This window comes from Impatiens glandulifera, chromosome 4 (assembly GCF_907164915.1).
Source record: "Impatiens glandulifera chromosome 4, dImpGla2.1, whole genome shotgun sequence".
NCBI lineage: Eukaryota > Viridiplantae > Streptophyta > Magnoliopsida > Ericales > Balsaminaceae > Impatiens > Impatiens glandulifera.
Window position 1 is genome coordinate 10,741,380 of NC_061865.1, and position 14,093 is coordinate 10,755,472.

A 14,093-nucleotide genomic window follows, 5' to 3' on the forward strand; every position below is an offset into this window, starting at 1 on the left:
TTGATTTAATTTTTAAAAATAAAATTTTATAATTGAATAAATATCAAATATTTAGAAAAAGAAAATAGTTAAAGTTGCAGAGACAAAATATATATTTTTTTTAAAGTTGAGAGTTAACTCGTTTCAAGAAAATGAAATACATTAGAAAGATGGATTGATTGGATAACGATAGTTTGATTTTACATAAAAGTTTATAATGGTTGTGAATTTCTTCAAATGCTAATTAAAGTTGAATTATTTATAATTTTGTTAGGCATCATTTATTATATATATATATATATATATATATATATCGAAATTTTAAAAATCGCATTTATTGTACCGTTAATTTTAGTGTTAGTATCGTACCTTATTAGGATGACAATGTAATTTTCGATAATACCCTACCGATAATACATTTATCATTCTCGTCCCATTATATTTTGGAGATAATTTTTATTATTATCTTCGCCTATTTGATTTCGACGAATATCCGTGGACACAGTTATATCATATTCTTTTAAAAAATAAAAATAAAAATAGATAAAATTTTAAAATCAACTTTGTAATATTAAAATATTGTAAAATATTAAAAATTTATTTGTATTATGGAGTAGTGAGTAGTGACTAATATTTGTAGTCTTTTGTGGAGTATTATTGAAATTAATTGAGTGATGTCCAAGTTTTTAGGTAGTTAATGGGAAATTTTGATTGATGCGACCTACATATTTCAGTTACCCTTCAAAATATTTTTTGGTGGATTATCTGGTTGGAGATAAATCGTTGAACTTTCAATGGTCGTCCGATGCATATCATTCATAATATTATTATAAAAACGTTTTTTGAGATTAGTTTTAAAATGCCGGTAAAGTCAGTCAGAGATTTAATCATTATTCTCAAGAATTTATGAGCTCAATAACCTATTGTTTGACAGGTTTTTTTTTCTTTATATCATGTTTTATCGTTGTGCATACATAATTTTATATAATTTTTAATATAATGGATAATTTTTTTAAAAAATAAGATATATATTAAAAATTTATATTATTATAAAGAAATAAATTTAAAACTTTTATAAAATATAAATAATAAATAAATATATTGGTGAGCTTATATATTTAATTGTATGTATTAGTATTCAAGAAAGAATCGGGACAAGATCAAGGCAGAGTTGGGGCAGAAGACACAAATATCATCTCCGTCTCATTCTCGATCAACTACCGATCAAACCGAAGAAAAAATAACTCTAACGTGACAATTTAAACTGGAAATTATCATACTCATACCTTACCATTTTTTCGATAGACCAGAAACATTGATATGTTAAATTACATCATTTTTTTATATATGGAAGATAATGTTAATTTTAATTTATCTAATGATAAGATACAAAATACATGGAGTAGGAGTGTTGTATTAGAATAAACTTTAATTTAAAAAAATAATACATAGATTACTGTAATTAGTTTTAGGTAAAAATGTACAACTTATGTATCTGTGACTGAGTTTTATTGGCCAACTATTATTGCCAACCATTTAATTCATAATTCTTTATTGGCTTAATTATTATAAGTTTCGTTAAAGATATAAACCAAATATTACTTATATATTAATATTTTCAATAAAAATAATATTATTTAAATTTTTGAATTCGTTTTGATTTGTAAAGTAAATTTAGTTTGGAATACAAATTTAATATTTACATATAATTTTAAATTCATCTAGTATATAAAGTTTGAAAAGCACCGACTATATATTTTGGATCAAATTATCCATCAACTTATATAGAATTTTAATTGGGTGTAATATTATTTATTATTATACTTATTTGAAAAATAAAAATATTAAAAAAAAAAATCAAACCAATTATTTTAAGTTTTTTATAATTAAAATAATTTTGATTATTTAATAACTAAATTTAGTAAAAAATGATATTTATCAAAAATAAATAATAAAAAATATTGAATATAGTTTTTTTTAAATAAATTAATTAATATTAATATAATAATTAAAATGTGATAATAACATTGTTGTATATAGTGTTTCAATTTATTTTTTTATAATAATAAATTATTATAATAAATAATTGGATAAATATTAAAAAATAATTAAATTAATATAATAATTAAATAAAAAAATATATGTTAATAAAAAATTTGTTCATGCAATGTCTTAATTTTTTTTATAATAAATTAAAAATTATTTACAATTAATATATATATATATATATAAATATATAAATATATAAATAAATAAATAAATATATATGTGGTAATAAAAAATGATTCTTTTAAGTATTTTAATGTATTATTTTTATAATAATAAATAAGTTTAAAATACATTTCTCAATAAATTTAAAACTTAATATATTTAATTCAATATATTTTTAATTTAAATATTTTTATTAATTTATTTTATAGTTTTTATTTTTATTTTTAACAAATATTTGTTCAGTTATTTTATTTCGATAATTTTAATTAATAATATATTAAATATATATATTGATATTTTAATGGTTAAATTTTCGTTAATTCTAAAATATTATTTCAAGGATATAATGTCTTATTTTGTGTTTTTATAATAATAGATAAATTAAAAAGAATTTTTGATCCTTTAAAAACTTAACATATTTAATTAAATATTTTTTAATTTTTTTTCTAATATATATATATTTTTTTAATATACATATATAGGAACATTATAAATTAAAATGACAAATATTTATTATATTTTATGGATTATATATATATATATTTAAATAATTAATAATTTATATTCTAAAAAGAAAAAAATAATACATTATTAATTTTTTTGTACTCATATATATTATCTAAATTATCTTTCAATGATGCATTATTAACCTTAATCATTTTCAATTACCAACATACTTAAACATTCGGCCTATTGACTTTGACTCACCCTATGTAGAAGAACTTTAAGGTCTTTAAGTGTGCATTCTTAAACATTCGATTACACGCTTCGGCATGATTTTAGGCCCTAAATGACTCTTTGTTGACGAACCCTTAAGTTTTCTTACAAATGTTTGTTTTACTCATGTCGACATTCTCAACATTCATACTCCACGGACGAACTTTTAGGTTTTCTCACTAATGTTTGACATTTTCGCTTCCGCTTCTGCTTCATTCACCAATGTTCGCGCACCAACATATAATAATTACTTTTAGAGAGATTCAAACTCTAGTCTTAATGTTAAGACTTTAATCGGTAGATCACTTATAATTGTTGAAATAATTTTATAATTTTGTATATGTATATATATTTTGTAAGTTACATTTTGAATAACAATATATATTACATAAAATTTTCATACTCATACCAAACAAATATAATAAAACTAATTATATCTCTCATACTAATATTAAATAAAACATTTCCGTTAATAATGATATATATAACATTATATATAATTAAATCTCTTATCATAATTTTATTTATTAATTATAATAACACATTGAATACATATTTTAATTTTTTTTTTTAATTTACCTTTTCTGTGTGTATCCATGTGAATTTACCAGTATTTATTATAATACTTAACTCAAGTAAGTAGACATTCCCAATATTCGATTACACATTTTGGCATGATTTTAGGCCCTGAATCACCCATGTCGACAAACTTTTAGATTTTACTCACCAATGTTTACATTACTCAATCCGACATTCCCAACATTCGATTACACCTTTCAACATATATTCTCGTTTTTGCTTCATCTACCAATATTCACATACTCACATATAATAATTACTTTTAGATGGATTCAAACCCTGGTCTTAAGTATGAAATGTTAACACTTTAACTGTTAGACCACTTATGATTGTTAAATAATTTTATAATTTTGTGTATGTATACATTTTTAATTTTATTTTTAACTGTTTCAAATTTATGGGCAGGTCAACTCACGATCTGACACAAGATCTAATACAAGTATCCATTTACTCTTATATATATAAATTAACCACAAATCTCGACTCGACAAATCAAGCAAATTCAAATTAAACTATATATATATATATCTATATATATATATATATATAGATATATCTATATAGATATACATATACATATATAGATATACATATATATAGATATATATATATATAGATATATATATATATAGATATATAGATTTGGATTAATTTGTTAATTACTTGTTTGTCCCTATTATTACTTCTCCAAACCATTCATTGCAAAATATAAATTTCATGATATACTTATATATAGGTATTTGGATGATTTTGATTACCATCAAATTTTCGGTAATAAATTGTTATTATTATTTTTTAAACATGGGAAGCTAACATAACCACAATGTCTATCAATTTCAATTTAAAACGTTTTAAATGAAAATCGAATCAATTTTAATTTAAAACATTTTAATTGAAAATCGAAGTCGTATTATTTTATATCTTCGAAATTAAAATGGGCACTTTAGATGAATAATACCTTGTTTCTTATTGTATTACTCATTTTTTGGTATTATTTAAAAGACTTCTACTGAAAAATAAAAGTCGCCCATGTTACTACTAGGTCATAGTCTTTATTTATTTCAACTTAATTGATTTTGGGTTATTTGTTGACCGTCTACATCATTGGTTTTAATTAGTTGATTTCCATTATTGTGAAATCATCTATTGACCATTTCCACCCTTAAATTTTAGTTCTTTTTTTTTATTTCTTAAATAATGGCAATTATAATAAAAGCTGTAAAAGCACAAAAATATAAGAGATATATTAAGAGTAAATTTTATAATTGAGCTTATTTGTTCAAAAAATAATATTATCAAAATCAATCATATTTATTAGAAAAAGTTAGATTAACTTACATATTATTTGATCTAAAAAATTATTAAAAGAATATTCTTTTATCCATTTTTCACCAAATAATATTTCAATTAATTCAATCACATCTTTCATTTATACCAGATAAAACTAAAATCAATTTATACTTTAACAATTTTCAAAAATCATTATAATTGTGATAGTGATAAACAATTATTTTCCAACGAATCTTAATAGTTTTCATTAAAAAATAAATTATATGTTTCTATAATGAAACAAGTCATAATAATTAATAAGTCTCCTTATTTTGTTGTTACTTTATGCCCTTAAAACTGTTTTTAGTAAACTATTTGTCAATTTAAAGTTAAAATTTCTAAAATTTTGAAAACAAATTGGGGCTTATATCATATTTTTAATACAATATGGGTCCTAAATAAAATAAAATGCTATTTCAAGATACCTTAATAAAAAAATAAAATAAAACTTATATAAAATGAATTTGGACAAAATTTAGGGATTTTCTATATATAAAAAAAAACTTACAAATTCATCATAAAATGGTAGGGTGGGAGAGGGACAATGTGACCTTTTCTTAGCCTGGCAGATTATATAAACATATTTAATAATTAATATGATTGAGAATATATATCAATCTATTTCTTATGTTTTTGACAGTTATATATAATCAATCTTCTTAACTTCTAATGATCATATTTTATATTATTAATATTATTAAAACAAACTGTCAACTTAAGAGTGGATTATCCAAATGATTTCAAAACTAACATGTATTATCATTAATGTCACTTCACACTTACATCAAATATTTATAAATTGATTTTTTGAATTGAGTATCACTAGAAAACCTTAAATTGTGATTTATAAAGTTTTTTGTTTTGTTTATAATAATGCTTTGAGCTCTCCTAAGCTAATCAAACATTATTGAGAAATATTGGATTACTAAATGATATAACTCTTTTATCAATAAAATCTTTTGTTTTTGGTATTTTTTTATAACAGTTCAATATTTTATAATAATGGTCTTTACTAAAAAGAAAATTAGTATGGCATGGAAATTGCTAGGGAAGTCATCATGGTGTAACACCTCTTTGATTTGGTCTATCTTTTGACCATGACTAATTTTGTTATTTCTATTTGACTTTGTCCAAATTTAGGGATTTTATTGATGTAAAATAGATTATGGAAGGTAAAACTATTCTCATATTTATTATCTTCAATTTTAATTTAATACGATTTTAGTAAAAATTAAACTTGTAATATTGATATTTTAAGTAATATATGTTTAAAAGTTTGTGATCCATATAAGAACTAACCCTATATTATCTTCTAGGCTTCTTCTAAAAGAAGTCTATACGTGTGTGGCCAATCTTGCTTAGTTAACTAATTCTCCCAATTTGTGAAGATTACATTTTTTTTTTCTTTTAATGTGATTTTCAATAAATGGACATAAGTCAAAGAGAGTAACACTTTATTTTTTGTGAGATATTTATAAAAGTAGTAATAGATTAAGAGTTTGTTTGATGTGTTATTTAAGATTTTTATTATTTTTTAAAAATATATTTATAATAAAAAAGAAAGTTAAGTTATTTGAATTTTTAATTGGTTAAATTATTATAATATTTTTCTATGATTAAAATTTAAATTTTATAAAAATAAAGCAAGATTATTAGGTTTTTTTTTTTAAAAAAAAAATGTTAACTTTAAACTAACCAAACATGTTAGTAGTTAATGTTAAAATCTATAGTCATGTTTATCCTTAATTGATTTGAATTCGACCCGATTGTCTGAATTAACCTTACTCAACTCGAAATCAATTCGATTTATCTCGACATAGTTAATACTACAACTATTTTTTTAAATGAAAATGACGTTAACAAAAAATAACAATGAAATTAAATCACAAATTTACTATAAAAACCTATAAAAAAATAAATAAATAAGTGATAAAGAGTAAACACAAAACTCTACAACAAAATTATAAACCGGTTGATGTATATACTTTTAATCATTTAATGTCGACCCAATTTTAATCGGTTTTAAACATGTCGACCCAATTTTGACCCGAAAAAAAAAAAATAGTTGGACCATAATCTGATTTTCTCTTTAGGATCATGGTCATAAATTGATTGTTCTAATAAGCACACCTGCTAAAATTATTTTTATCTGCTTCAAATAGTTATTTATTTATTTTTATAAATATAGTGTTAATAAATAAATACAAATTTTTATTTATTTTTAAATGGGGCTAAACAAACGAGACTTTGAGCACATGCAAATGGTGTTCCATATGCAGTCAAGGAAGCGCGTGGGAACTTGTCCAATCTGACAGCCTGACTCTCTTAATTTTAAATTACTATTTTGCCCTCAATATTTTATTCCAAAACTTTCTATTCATTATTAATATAAAGTTCATTTCTTTAATAAGGCCTTTTAATTTCTTTATATATTATAATTAATTATCAATCTCACATTTAAATTAATTTAAATACTCATGTTTTAAAGTGATTTCAGTTGATTTCATATAAATTTAAATTTGGACATAATATATCAGTTATATCATATAAAAATCTCATTTTTATGGTATATCTCACCTATTAAATACATTGATATTGATTAGATTCAAATTTCAATAATTAATATATTAAGTATAATTTTTTATTGACCCGATTTAATAATTATTTAGATTTCTATTCCACATTTAGAAAAAATAATTAAAAAAATCAAAGTAAAAAAAATAAACACTTTTATAACAACCAAAATTAAGTTGATATATATTTTAAAAATGGATAGAATTATCAAATTAGTGTTATTTATTAGAATAAATTATCTTAATTGTTTTAAACACAATTAACTTATTATTTAATTAGAAATAAATAAATAAAAAATTATTATAATTAATTTAAACTACTAAATTTAAATTAATGAATTTATTAAGTAAAGGGTGATAATCTTTTCATATATTTAATTTTTGTGATTACTTTTACATAAAACATTTAAAAATAATAATAATAATAATAATATTAGTTAGTAACCAACCTCCCATACTTTCTGCAAATTACATAAATTAAAAATAGCCGTTTCTATTTTTCATTTATTATTTTATAAAACCAGCGCCGCGTATTATTAAAAATATGATTATTTTTTATAAATAGAGATTATAGAAAGGAGGGGAGAGAGGAAGAAGAAGAAGAAACGGCTAGCAGAAGAGAGAGAAAAATAAAAGTTGGATCTTGAAGAGGCCCCTCTTATTTATTGCAGTTTTTCTTCTCAATCGATTCACCTTTTCCTTCATTCCTTCCTTCTCAAAATCCTAGATTTTCTTTCGGGGATTTCGATTTCGGCAAGGCTTTCTCTTCTTTGCCTGCCGACCTTCTGATTTCCCCATCAGGAATCCTGGTTTTATTCAGAGAAGAAGAAGAAGAAAGAAGATAAAGGGGATTCATTCATTCATTCATTGATACCCTTTGATTCCCTTGAATTTCTCCACCCAGATCTGACTTTTCAGATTTCAAATGAAAGAAATTGATAGAGAAATGTGGGATGCATCTAGGTTATTGGAGAAACTTCATGCCATGGCTGAAGGAGGATCTCATTACTGTTCCAAGAAGACGGATGATATCTGCTGTCAAGGTCACGATGAGGTTCGTTTCTCTTGTTTTATTAGAAAAAAAAATCTAGGGTTTCGTTTTGTAGCAAATTGTAATGGTGAATCTCATCTTTGATTCAGGAAACAGGTCGATTATTAAACATGACAAGGCTGAAATGTATTCTTAAAGGATTAGATTTCAAGATGATAATATTTCTCTTCATCATGATCCCATCTTGTATCTTTTTCATTTACTTACATGGGCAAAAGATCTCTTATTTCCTTCGTCCGCTTTGGGAATCACCACCAAAACCCTTTATCGAGCTTCCCCATTATTACAGCGAGAATGTTCCAATGGAGAACCTTTGTAGCTTACACGGATGGGGTATTCGCGAATACCCTAGACGGGTTTTCGATGCAGTTCTGTTCAGCAATGAAATCGAGCTTCTATCAATCAGATGGAAAGAATTGTACCCTTTTGTAACGGGTTTTGTATTGTTGGAATCCAATTCGACGTTTACAGGCAAACCGAAACCTCTTGTTTTCGATATCAATAGGAAAGAGTTTGAATTCGTGGAACCGAGATTAACCTATGGGAGAATCAATGGAAGGGCGAGGAAAGGAGAGAATCCTTTTGTTGAGGAAGCTTATCAACGGTTGGCGTTGGATAGATTAATCAAACTGGCTGGAATTGCTGATGATGATTTGTTGATCATGTCGGATGTTGATGAAATTCCTAGCAGACATACTATTGATCTTCTGAGATGGTGCGAGGATACCCCTTCGATCCTGCACCTTCGATTGAAGAACTATCTTTACTCTTACGAGTTTCCTGTCGATAACAATAGCTGGAGAGCTTCTGTTCATCGGTATCAAACGGGGAAGACAAAGTATGTTCATTATCGTCAGTCTGATGTTATCTTATCCGACGCTGGCTGGCATTGCAGCTTCTGTTTCAGACGGATAGACGAATTCATCTTCAAGATGAAAGCTTACAGCCATTTCGATAGGGTGAGATTCTCTAGTTTCTTGAACCCTAAAAGAATTCAGAGAGTGATTTGTGAAGGATTGGATTTGTTTGATATGATTCCGGAAGAGCATACTTTTAGGGAAATCATCGCTAAATTGGGTCCAATCAAACGGTCATACTCAGCTGTGCATTTACCATCTTATCTCATAGAGAACGCCGAGAAATTTAAATACCTTTTGCCGGGTAACTGTTTGAGAGAAGAGAGTGGGTAATTCGCTTTCTTTAGAGTAAAAGGATGAATGGATTCTTCTAGAAGAGATGTACTCGAAGAAGAAGAAGGCCTTCGAACAAGATGGAAATAGCGATCGAGGGTGGCGGGGGAGATAGGAATGAATTGTCGGGAAAATAGCGATCTGAGGATTTAGTTTGTTTCTGGAGGAGTAAAAGTGAAATTTTCATATGAAAGTATCACTATCTGATTCATATTTATTCATTCATTTATAGTTATTGTTCTTTTGTATGGAAGTTGAGATTTTTCTATTATGAATAATGCATATGATTTATTGGTTGGATATTTTTGGATTAAAAAGAGGTATGCATCTTTCAATGGGGCTCCAAAGTCCATACAATGGAAAAGTCTTATCTAGTGGATTACCAAACCTTAACAACTTTTGTTCTCATGCTTTTTTTTTTTCTTAATGATTGAATTCACATATGAAATTGGTACAATTGGAATATTAACTTTGTGGTTGATTTTGTATGGTTTAGACTTTAGGTATGTTTGATTGTATTTTTTAGATAACAAGTGAACAACAAATTCAAAGAGCTTTTCATGTATAACCTTAGTTATATTCTATTAAGATGTATTCATAGATGAAATATCAAATTTGATACTACCTTATATAAGGGTTTGTTGTTTTTGAAAAAACCTAGATAGGAAAAAAAGTAATGATTTTAAGGATAAAAAGACTTAAAGGCTATTGATATATATAAATAAAATAAAAAGAAAACCTAGATAGGAAAAAAAGTAATGATTTTAAGGATAAAAAGACTTAAAGGCTATTGATATATATAAATAAAATAAAAAGTAATAATTTAAAATAAAGGGTATTTTAGTATTTTAGTTAATGAAATGAATGATGTGATTGTTGAGAAGTGATTGATTGGAAATTGATTTTTGATGAATTTTTTAAAAAACCCAAAAAGAACAAGGCTCAAGGATCAGCAATTTCTAATTTGAACCGAATACGAAAAAAAATTAGGGTTTTTTAGTTTTAGTCCAAATTAGATCGATCCGTTTAATATGATTAATAAATAGGTTAAAATTGGGTGAAATAACTGAAAAGTAGACTCCCCAACCTGTTTTCAGTTTTCTTTTGTAAGGTTTGTGTTACCCTTTCCTACTCATTTTCTTTTTTCAACTGAATTTGTGATTGAAATAAAGATATAATATTAATTACATTGAGTTAAATAGAGTTATGTTCGAGTTGAGTCAGATTATTAGAGACTTTAATCCGAATTAGTAAACATATCATGTCATGTTAATATTGCTCTGAATTGTCACCCTACATAATATATTCAATAATTCATATTATAGTAGGGTGGTTTATGTTGCTCACCTCTAATTGTCTAAGATTCTATATTTTAGGTCAAATATATAAATTCTCAACTAATCTAAAGAAATAGCCAAGATACAAACTTCATTAGGTAGAAATAGTAATAAGTAAATAGTAATATTATAAATTGTGCTAATTAGTTGAGAAATATACACCAGCTTTACTGTATTACTATTTCTAATACTACTGAATATACAAGCAAGAAAACCACTTAAAAACCTATTATCATATCCTTTTTTTGAGCTTTCTTCAAAATACTAATAGTTAGTCAATTTGTCAACAACTAGCCTATCCGATGTCGAATTTGGAGGAATCAATCCCATCGAATCGTAATAACTGATGTCAGCTTCAGCCACCCGAGTCTGGAACAATTTCCACTCTCTTTTACATCGCTCCCTTACCTGTTTTTTTGTCATTTGTTAAAAGAAAAACAACATTTGTCGAAAGAAAAATAACATTATACCAAGTTACGTACCCCCATCCATGGCGCTCTCCCGGCCTCTGCTTGTCCCTGCGCAGACACAAAACATACAAGGCTAAATTTAGTTTTAAATGTTTTTGCATGTTGTATTGTATAGTGAATAGGATTTTGGGGAATATCGCGATTGTGTAGAATTATAATTAGCATACAAAAGTATAAAAAAAGTGGTGTCTCGTTCCTTACCTGATTTCCAAGTGAAGGAACAGATCGATGATCTATCCACTGTGAATCAACCACTCCGATTTTCTCGTGGGCAGGCTGTATTATCATGAACATGAATAGAGAAACTGTTACAAGCTCATATAAAAAAAACAATTAAAAAATTGTAGAGATTAATAACCTCAACACATTTTCTAAGGGCGAAATCAAGCCCCCATCCATGAACCAAATCATTCTACAATTAACCAAAATGTAGCATTCAGTATATGTTTGAACAAGTAAAGAGATTGAAAACACTTATTGTTCCTGTATCTGGAACCGTCTCAAATTTCTGAATTCGTTGTGACTAAATTTAATTTCTAAGGTTTGGTGTTTTTTTAGAAAACGGATCAAAATACACAAACAGAAATTTTTTGTTTGTTGACCTGAATTAAATACCACACACAACGCCAAGCTTCCCTAGAAAACACAGGAGCCATTATCTCCACAAATCTGTTCAACAACCAAACAAACAAACAAAGCACTGCAAATTTCATTCATGTACACAACAAAATGAGAAACAAAACATGTTTTCATTTTCTTTCATACGCTGCACATGGTGGCGAATGAGGATCAGGGCACCATCCCGGTTTCTCTTTCGTCACTCTGGTTAATAGCGCACCAACATAGAAGGAAATCAGAAAATTAGCTTTAAAATAACGATTTCATTTGAAAAAAAACACTGCTTACTTGTGAACTTCACTATCAGTTCGTCTTTTTGTCATCTCCCATGTTAACAACTTGTTAGGTTCCAAACCAGGCTGGGAGATTTCTAGTCCATGCTTCTTCACTAGCTTTATGTACCTGAAATAGGACCCAAAAAATGAGACTTTTGACTGAATTATTAACCTTAAAATGACATATTTCAAGATTAATACTCACTCTTCAGCATTAAAATGTTCAACCCCGAGATCTTCATCCCAGATGAATATATAATCGTATGGTGTCACTATATCCGGATGTAGAAATCGCTTTGCATACCACCTTCAGATCGTAATGAAAATAGCTAAAGGTAAAACTAAAAGGCGATCATGAAAGAATCTTACTGACAATTGCAACTCTTTCTTACCATTTTGTTTGCTTTGGAACACTCACATGAATTGCATGTTTTGACCAGTCAAATTCATCCCATTCGTTTACTCGACCATCATAATGAAACAAAACTATTGTAAAATTTTCCGAGAACTGTGAGGAAAAGAAAGATTAACATAATTTGTATTTTATCACAATCAATCTTGATAATTGTCAAAGTGAAAGTGATTTTTTTTTGTATTTGGCATGAAAAGTGTGATTGAATTTGATGAAAAAGCAAGTTTTTTTCCAAATATGTATATAGGAGAGGTGAGAACCTTTTTCACTGCTGCATCGACATTCTTTTTTTGTGCACTTCCAACAGTAAAAGCTACCAGATACCTTTGTTTAACCCCATCTAAATCTTCACTAGGCTCTCCCCACAATCTTCGTAAATACAAATCAGATTTGGATTCAACAATGGTTGGTGGTAGCCTTTCAGCACCCGGTGGATTCGATGCAACCCAAATCTGCACACAAGTAAGAGTCATAAAGGATGCAAATCGATGTCAGCTCTATATGAACATTTATGATAAACCTTCATCATTTATGTCTTTACTTTGAATATAAATTTTACCAAGTAAAAAAGATCAACAAAGAATCTTGTACTTGTGCAAGAACTAAGGAAAAGAAAGCCTTACCTCTGTAGTATAATTCTGTTTCAGAGCACTAGTCAAGTTGCCTTTAGTTTCATTAGACGGCATTTGTTCCAATATAGTTGAGTTTTGGTCCTTAATATTACTAAGGAAACGAAGCTAAAACAACAGAGAAATAGACAAGTAAGAATGTAAGTGAATATGAAGAAAAAAATATCAATAAATGAACCTGTGAGGGTGAGAATGTTAGAAATGACAATCCAACTAGGAAGCCCAAAATGATTCCAATAAATGTTGTCAAAACAAATTGCATGTTATCAACGGGGTTTCTAGCCATTAAACTGCACCAAATATAACAAGAGCATAAATAATTTAAGGTTAGTAGAAAGAAATTAGCATTTCTACTAACCTGCGTCCATGGCTTCCCATTTTATCAAAAAATCTCTTATCTGACATCATTGATTGTCAAGATTTCCAAGGGAAAATCCCTGAAATTTCGTCAAGGGGAATAGATATATATATATATTTCAGGAGAATACAATAAATAGAAAATTATAACCTGGAAGAAATTATAGTAAATTTGAAATCCTTCTGAGTGCTGAAAACGTTGTAGTCCTGATAAAGCAGCACATTAGAGTTAACTACTTTCTCCTCAAGAACATATTTCTGAAGTTGAAAATTTATTTAACCTTCTCTTGGAACCAACTGGGTTCAATGTATTGATTATTCTAAGGCCGTCACTTGACATGTTGTTTCTGCAATTGATGCATTTTC

At 26.6% G+C, this 14,093-nt stretch overlaps 2 protein-coding genes across 3 annotated transcripts; one reads left to right on the forward strand and one right to left on the reverse strand.

Annotated features, from left to right (window-relative positions):
• Positions 1-7,979: 7,979 nt before the first annotated feature.
• Positions 7,980-9,930, forward strand: LOC124934079. The gene is made up of 2 exons (XM_047474550.1): positions 7,980-8,442; positions 8,529-9,930. Exons 1-2 carry the CDS (start codon positions 8,314-8,316, stop codon positions 9,627-9,629), a joined length of 1,230 nt encoding a protein of 409 aa, XP_047330506.1. The 5' UTR covers positions 7,980-8,313; the 3' UTR covers positions 9,630-9,930.
• A 1,141-nt stretch (positions 9,931-11,071) lies between these two features.
• Positions 11,072-14,085, reverse strand: LOC124936479. 2 transcript variants are annotated; one of them, XM_047476982.1, is made up of 15 exons: positions 14,009-14,058; positions 13,879-13,934; positions 13,729-13,807; positions 13,549-13,660; positions 13,365-13,478; positions 13,002-13,193; positions 12,722-12,837; positions 12,535-12,636; positions 12,343-12,456; positions 12,202-12,258; positions 12,039-12,105; positions 11,795-11,848; positions 11,638-11,712; positions 11,449-11,484; positions 11,072-11,374 (listed from the first exon to the last, which is right to left on the reverse strand). In XM_047476982.1, the coding sequence occupies exons 3-15, from the start codon at positions 13,776-13,778 to the stop codon at positions 11,231-11,233; spliced, it is 1,233 nt and encodes a 410-aa protein (XP_047332938.1). In that variant the 5' UTR covers positions 13,779-13,807; positions 13,879-13,934; positions 14,009-14,058; the 3' UTR covers positions 11,072-11,230. The 2 variants fall into 2 exon arrangements, with proteins under 2 accessions (XP_047332938.1, XP_047332937.1); XM_047476981.1 differs by having other exon boundaries at positions 13,729-13,934; positions 14,009-14,085.
• Between the last annotated feature and the right edge of the window lie 8 nt (positions 14,086-14,093).

Bases quoted from the DNA above. Each gene is read 5' to 3' on its own strand.
- LOC124936479 (XM_047476981.1), bottom strand. From the start codon at position 13,778: ATGATGTCAGATAAGAGATTTTTTGATAAAATGGGAAGCCATGGACGC. The intron at 12,838-13,001 runs GTTCTCACCTCT...TTTTCCTCACAG, and splicing joins TCGATGCAGCAGTGAAAAAG to TTCTCGGAAAATTTTACAAT. The intron at 11,485-11,637 runs GTAAGGAACGAG...GTGTCTGCGCAG, and splicing joins TTCCTTCACTTGGAAATCAG to GGACAAGCAGAGGCCGGGAG.
- LOC124934079 (XM_047474550.1), top strand. From the start codon at position 8,314: ATGAAAGAAATTGATAGAGAAATGTGGGATGCATCTAGGTTATTGGAG. The intron at 8,443-8,528 runs GTTCGTTTCTCT...TCTTTGATTCAG, and splicing joins GCTGTCAAGGTCACGATGAG to GAAACAGGTCGATTATTAAA.